This window comes from Accipiter gentilis, chromosome 9 (assembly GCF_929443795.1).
Source record: "Accipiter gentilis chromosome 9, bAccGen1.1, whole genome shotgun sequence".
Lineage (NCBI taxonomy): Eukaryota > Metazoa > Chordata > Aves > Accipitriformes > Accipitridae > Astur > Astur gentilis.
The window spans coordinates 32,972,822-32,980,204 of NC_064888.1; the positions used below are offsets into that span (position 1 = coordinate 32,972,822).

A 7,383-nucleotide genomic window follows, 5' to 3' on the forward strand; every position below is an offset into this window, starting at 1 on the left:
AGCGATGCTGGAGCTGAAGAGATGTATAAACATGGAAGCAGCGTGCCTAATTAATGACCTGAAACCAGCCGTAAAGGTCAGCTTGTTTGCGAGCGACGCGCTCGAGGTACATGTGCTGAATGCGAACTTCGCCGCCGTGCCTCGGAAAGGGCATCGCCGCCCGCCCGGGATGGCGGCTGGCGGAGGGGGATCTGTCAGAGGAGGATCGATAGCCTTCAGCCTCGCTCATTAGTGTGCACGCAGGCTGTCCCCCCTCGCCTGGCCAGCCCGGCTCCTCGCGGGGCTCTGCTGAGAAACCAGGCTGCTTTCTGGGGAAAGGGCAGGCTCCTGCAGCTCTTCGGTGTGCGATGCCGCCAGAGAACAGGCTGTTTTCTGGGCTGTCTCGTCAGGCACTTGTTGACTGAGTTCGAACTGCAGAGTCCTTATAACTCATATCAATGCTGTCAGCAGCATGCATTCAAAAATTGAGCATCTGGATGCAAATGTTGGGGAATTGATATAAAAATTTCATTTACTAGCTGGTTCCCCCCCCCCCCCCGAAGCTTTTCTGTACAGTCTTCCAGGGGCTACAAATTCAAGTTTCTTGCCTAAGCCCAGGACTTTGGGAGTTGAGGCTTTATGAATATTCCCAATTATCATCAGGCATGGTATAGACTCGTAAAGACAGCTGTCCTGTAGGACAGGGTGTGCCACGGCTTGTTGTGTGAGATTTTAAGGGTCCTTGCCAGCCCCGGCAGTTTCTGACCACCTTTCATCTCAAGAGTTGGGCAGAGCCTTGAGATGACCTGCAGAGATAACAAACGGGAGACTTGGTGTTACCGAGCCACTTTGCAGACAGCGCTGAGCGCTTCTGGTGTCATTAAAATCACAGAGATGTCACACGCACCACGATGGTGGCGGTGCGAGGCAAGTGCCTTTGATGAGGCAGGTTTTCTCCCTCTCCGAGATGAACGCGGTGCCATCCCAGCTGTCCCCCGCTTGCAGAGAGCTCTCTTTCCAGTGGCGTTTCTGGAACAAACCCTTTTCTTCAGGCTTTTGGCCTCAGGTGTTCCCCTCGCACTCTTTGTCCCAGCGGAGAGCCCTGATCAAAGCTCTGCTTTTGCGAGGCGGTGGCTCAGAAGCGATGGCTGGGTTTAGCTTCAGGCGGACTGAGGGTGTCCGGCCACAAAAGGAGACGGAAAATGAAGGCAGCTGGTCGTGTTTTGTTATTTAAATCTACTCTCTGCCTGTATCGGGGAATGCAGCTCAGCTTTGCGGAGAGCATGGGGGCACGCAGGGTGTTTCCAGAAAGGCACCAGCCCAGGTCTTGAGGAAAGCACCTCAGAGAGTCCGTGGTGGCTTTAGCGCAGGTAGGCTGCTACAGCTGAGGTCAACCGGGTCAGAGAAGGGGTTATCCACGCCAGGCAGGGCATGGCCTGCAGCCTCCCTCTCTCTGGGTCCTTCCATCCAAGCACTGACCGAGGAGGCCCCCACCAGGGGTGATCTCCAGCCCATGCAGGTACCACACACAAGGGAGAGGAAGACCCGCTGCCGAACAGAACTACGCGTCTTCCTGCAGAGCGCACGGGTCCCCTGCAACGAGCAGAAAGCAGGGGGATGCTCACAAAGTCCAGCATCTCCTCAACCTCCTGCCTGGCCTTGCCATAGACTTGGGCGAGTCCCTTCATCCTCGTGTCTCCGCTTGCCCCTTGCAGTGAAGCCCGTGGTCATACATCGCATTTACTCTCAGATGGAGATCTTTTCTGCACGCGTGTCACTCATCTTAGGTTCGATTTACAGGTTTTAAGTCACTCCCTGCAGATTGCTCTTTTCCCAGGCAAACTGGTGCAGCGGGTCCTGCGCTCCCTCGCTCAAAGAGTGGGATTCCCCCTCGTTTTCCCTCGCTCGGCCCCGCGCCAGCCCCAGAGGCTGTGCTCTCTGGCTCCCAGACCCCGTCTCGCCCACTCCTGCTCCCTCTCTCACGGGCGTCATTGCTCCTGGGCCTGGCTTATAACACGGCGTGTGGCACAGGGACGAAGATGACAGGGCTTCCTCCATCTCGCAGAGGAAATACGTTCATTGGCCCGAGCGTTCGGCATGGCGATTAATTGAGAGCTGCCTGAATCCGGAGCACCAAGTGAGCATCTTTGGAGCCATCTGAAAATGTGGGAGAAGAGACCGTGAGCGAGAGGAGCGGGGCTGGAGTCCGCGTGCCGTACGGGTGAGTAATCTGTACGTGCTGAGAGACGACAGCTCTGGGGGCCGGGCGGGCTACCGGCAATGTCGCTATTGCTCTTTCGCTATTAAAAAGTGGGGCAGGATGTGGGGGCAGCTGCCTGCCTTGGGCCTGCGGCCCTCCTCCCTTCCTCCCACCCGTGGGGCTGGGGACAACCAGCGGGGAGCACGGGGGGGAGGCAACGAAGTGGGGGGGGGACGGGACCCAGGAGCAAACGTTGCTGGGCCTGGCGCTGTGGGATGAGACCCCTCGTGGGTGCTGCCAGCCTTGGGGGGGGTGGGGGGTGCCGGGGCTCCTCCTGACCTCCCCCTCGGGGGGCTGCCCTGCCGTGGGTCACGGCGGGGGGGGGGGGGGGGGGCTGGGGGGGAAGGCTGGGGGCTCAGCCCCGGGCCGGCGGGTGCAGTGAGGCGCCGCGGCCAGCAGGTGCCACTGCCCCCCCGCGCTGCCCGGGGCCGCCGCCGCCCGCCACGGCGGCAGAGCGGAGCGGGCAGCGCCCTGCCCCGGGGGGCTGCCTTTCCTCGGGTGGGGCTGCCCCGCCCCGGGTGGGGCTGCCCCTCCTCGGGGGGGTTTGGGGGGGGGGGGGGGCAGAGGCACAGCCGTGCCACGCTGCCCTCGGGGCTCCCCACGGCCGCACACCCAGCACCCCGAGCGGAGCCCCACGCACACGCGGGGACGGGGCGGCAGCTTCCACCGCAGCGCGGTCCGGGCTTGGCGGCGGCGGCGGCAGCGGCAGCAGCCCCCGGCCGCAGCGCGGTGGGTGCCCGCAGCCCCCCGGCATGGCGGGCGCACCGCTCGCTCCCCCCCCCCCCCCCCCCCCCCCACGAAGCCGCAGCCTGTCCCCGCTGCTCTGCCCCAGCTCCCCCCGTGCGCATCCCCCCCACGGGTGCGACCCGCCGGTCTCCGCTCCGCGGGGCCGCTCTTCTCTCCGGGCGGGATGAAGCCGATCCCGCCGCGGACCGGGGGGGTGGGTGTCGTGTGTAAGGGCTGAGGTGCCCGGGGGTGAGCGGGTGTGCGGGAACCAGAGAAGGGGCCGAGCAGAGAGCGTGGGCGGGGTGAGGGTGCGTGGGGTCGGGGTGGGCAGGGGCGAGAGGCGCGGGGGGGAGCGTGTGTCCGTGTCGGAGCGGGGGGGCGTGCGGGATGCGTGTCCGCGTGTGTGCCCGCCCGCGTGTCCGCGTCCGCGTGTGCGTGCGTGTGTGTGTGTGTATGTGTGTGCGCGCACCGGGGGCAGCTCCCCACGTGGGGCTGACGCGGCAGCCCCGGCCTGATCCGGGGCTATAAAGCGGCTCGGCGGCGAGCGAGGCAGAGCAGCCGCCGCCGGCTGCAGCCCCGGCCCCGCTCCGCGCTCCCCCGCGCCCCGCTCCGCGGCTCCCGGCGGGCAGCCCCCCCCCCCAGCATGAGCGGCGGGCGGGCGCAGCCCCCCTCCGGCGGCCGCCGCGCAGCCCCCCCGCCCCGGCCGGCGGCGCAGTAGGAGCGCGGAGCCCCCCCCCCCCCCCCGCGGAGCCCCCCCCGCGGAACCGGGCGCGGCGCGGGTGGGGCAGGGGGCGAAGGGCGGGGGCGCCCGCGCGGCCGGGGTTGATGTTTAACCTGGAGCGCCCGTTCACGGAGAGGGGCCGGTTCTTCTCCTCCATGGAGTACCAGCGGCAGCTGGAGGAGGAGGAGGGCTACCCGCCCCCCGGCACCAACGGGACCTTCAACGACAGCGGGGCCGGGCCGGGCTGGGGCGCGCCGTACCCCCTGCACACCACCGTCACCCTCGTCAGCCTGGTGGGCTTGCTCATGCTCTTCACCGTCTTCGGCAACGTCCTGGTCATCATCGCCGTCTTCACCAGCCGGGCGCTCAAGGCCCCCCAGAACCTCTTCCTGGTCTCCTTGGCCTCGGCCGACATCCTGGTGGCCACGCTGGTCATCCCCTTCTCCCTGGCGAACGAGGTGATGGGGTACTGGTACTTTGGCAAAGTCTGGTGCGAGATCTACCTGGCCTTGGACGTGCTGTTCTGCACCTCCTCCATCGTGCACTTGTGCGCCATCAGCCTGGACCGCTACTGGTCCATCACGCAAGCCATCGAGTACAACCTCAAGCGCACCCCGCGCCGCATCAAGTGCATCATCTTCATCGTCTGGGTCATCTCGGCCGTCATCTCCTTCCCGCCGCTCATCTCCATCGAGAAGAAGAGCGGGCAGCAGGCTGACCAGGGGGTGGCAGAGTGCAAGATCAACGATGAGAAGTGGTACATCATCTCTTCTAGCATCGGCTCCTTCTTTGCCCCCTGCCTCATCATGATCCTCGTCTACGTGCGCATCTACCAGATAGCCAAGAGGCGAACCAGGGTCCCGCCGAACAAGCGGGCGGAGCACCCCGAGAAGAGGCAGAACGGCTTGGCCGACAAGGAGGACCTGCCAGCCACAGCCCAGCTCAACGGGGACAAGGCGGCAGGAGGTGGCGGTGGGCAGGAGGGAGAGGTCAACGGCATAGACATGGAGGAGACCTCTTCCTCTGAGCACCAGGAGAACAACCAGTGTAAGAAGTCAGAGAGACCGTCGAGGGGAAAGACCAAGACTAAGCTGAGCCAGATTAAACCTGGGGACAGTTTGCCCAGGAAGGCGGAGGAGGAGAGGAACACCAAAGGGTCCCGGTGGAGGGGCAGGCAGAACCGGGAGAAGCGCTTCACCTTTGTGCTGGCGGTGGTGATCGGGGTCTTCGTCATCTGCTGGTTCCCCTTCTTCTTTACCTACACGCTGACGGCCGTCTGCAAGAGCTGCTCCGTGCCCGACACCCTCTTCAAGTTCTTCTTCTGGTTCGGTTACTGCAATAGCTCCTTGAACCCCGTCATCTATACCATTTTCAACCACGACTTCAGACGGGCCTTCAAAAGGATCCTCTGCAGGATAGAGAGGAAAAGGATTGTTTGAAGGACCCTTTGCTATGGGCAGGACTGATTCAGGACTTTGTAGGAGAGTAAGGCATGGCTCTCTTGGGCTGTGCTCGCATGGGATGGTTTCCTTCAGCTCGTGAGCAGGAAGCCTTTAAAACCCGAGATGAGCCTACGGAAACGCCGGGCAGCAGCAGCGAGGAGCAGCAGGCAAGTGGACGTCCGAGCCGTGGCATTCGGCTTTCCAGGGGAGGATGGCCTTTGACTTGCTCGGTTTATTTTGTCAGGTTTTTTTCTTTTCTTTTGCCGGAGTGTCTCGGTGGATATTTTCATGACTGCTCAGTTTGACTGTGTGAAGACGGGCGACGTGCAGCTCCGTGAAATGAACAACAAAGAGGGAGTATGCCACCCCAGAGGTGTTGGCTTTTTTATTTTATTGTATCTTTTTTTTTCCTGTTGTATATGTAATTAATTTTAATCCCCTTGTAAAATACAGTATTGTATCCCTGAATCTGAATGTCCTAATTTTTGTAAGGCGAGCAGCTTTGAAACTGTGAATGCTTTAATTGTCTTTGACACCTTAAAAGTCCCTCTCTTCCCACCCCCCAAAAATCCCCTCACTCAAAACCACTGAATGACTAGAGCCATTCCCTCTACCTGACAGTTTGATAATATTACCAAAATTTCCAATGTCCTGTCATTTTTTTTTTTTTGGCTATAAAGCTTAGGATCACAGACCTCACCAGACCGGCTATTTTTGTTGGCATTTTTTTATATCGTACCTGCTTCTCTTTAATTTCTGTGTTGCCTGTGCTATAATACAGCTGAGATGGTAACTGCCCTTTCGTTATTCATTAAAGCAGACCCTGACGGAGCGGTGGCTTTGCTGTGCAGGCAGGGACGTCCCGGGTGATGAAGTGACGGGCTATTTCCCGTGCAATGTGGGGCTTGGGACCCGGCCAAGCTCCTCACGAGTTAATCTTGGTTGATATTATACCACACTGCAGCACTGAAATGTGTTCGATGCTGACTTGCTTCCCCCGCCTCCAACTGTAAATAGGTAACATTTCAAAGCAAATAGCAGGGCTCCGTATATCATGTTATCTCATTTGTGTTGATTTGTGATGGTTTAACTCCTGCGGGATTTCCTGCAGAAGAGGACGGGGTTTGTGCATAGGGGCTGTTCTGTCTTTCTGAATTAAGGGAGAAGAGTTCAGTTTTTAATCTGCCGGTCTCATCTTCCCTAGGAAATATGAAAGCATCCCTCTTTCGGTCTTATACAGGGCGAAACTCTGAAATGGGAAACTTAACTGACAGTTTCTCCAGTATTTTATAGTGTAATTAAGCTTTGTTTTTTTAAAAAAAAAAAAGAAAAGAAAGAAATGTGTAAATATTGCGAGATTGGAGCAGGAAAGAGAGTTAGTACTGCTTTTACACTCCTTTCCTGAAATGTCTTTCAGCTCTTTCTGCTAAAAAAAAAAAAATAAAATACAATAATGGACAGAACAAATCTAATATCCTTGTGCCATGAAGAAATTTCTGTAGAACATTAAAAGGAAAAACTTTTGATTCATCACAATAAATGAGTCTGCAAGCCTTTTAATGTTACGAAAACAGCTTTATCAAATACTGACAAGTCATAGAAATTGTTTGGAGAAAGCAAAGTTTGTAGAAGTCTCACGTATAAGATGAATTTGCCTTCTCTGGAGTCATATGGTGCACAGGAAGAGACTCTAAAAAACCATACCTTTTTACTTTTGGGAAGTGTTTTGTTGATTTTGCTCTCTCTTTTGACTTTGTAATTAACTCCAAGGGTCCCTGGATGCATCTTGGGACCTGGAGAGCAATGTTTACATTCACTTGCATTTTCAGAATTGAATCCTCAAAAGGTGAGGAAAGCAAATAAACTGTGCTTTAATGTAAAAAAAAACCAAAACACAAAACAAAACCATGAGCAGAAGTTGCTATAATGGATGATTATTTTTATTAAATAAAAGAGCGTTTACAGATCAAGTGTGAAAACCTTCTGAATAATCTGTTAGCTGTTTTGTTTTATTTTTTTTTTTTTGCAGCTGTTCACCAATCCTCTGGCAGCTTTGGTCTTGATATTTTTTAAAGAATGCATTGGGAAAAGCACTCGTGTTTTCTGAAAGGCGTTGTTACCCCAGGTAGGAAACAATGGCTCGGTTCATGGTGCAGTGGCGTAATAACAAATGAGTCCTTGATATTTCTTGGGGTTTTATTTTAACCCCCTTTCATGCCACAGTAAGAGCATTCACGTGTTTCCTAAAGAAAAGA

At 57.0% G+C, this 7,383-nt stretch overlaps 1 protein-coding gene across 1 annotated transcript; it reads left to right on the top strand.

The window, feature by feature from the left end:
- Positions 1 to 3,608: 3,608 nt before the first annotated feature.
- ADRA2A (adrenoceptor alpha 2A) lies at positions 3,609 to 6,484 on the top strand. The gene is given in 4 exon segments (XM_049810382.1): positions 3,609 to 3,633; positions 3,636 to 3,661; positions 3,664 to 3,717; positions 3,719 to 6,484. Coding segments are annotated over 4 exon segments (1,512 nt in total). The 3' UTR covers positions 5,126 to 6,484.
- The last annotated feature ends 899 nt before the right edge of the window (positions 6,485 to 7,383 follow it).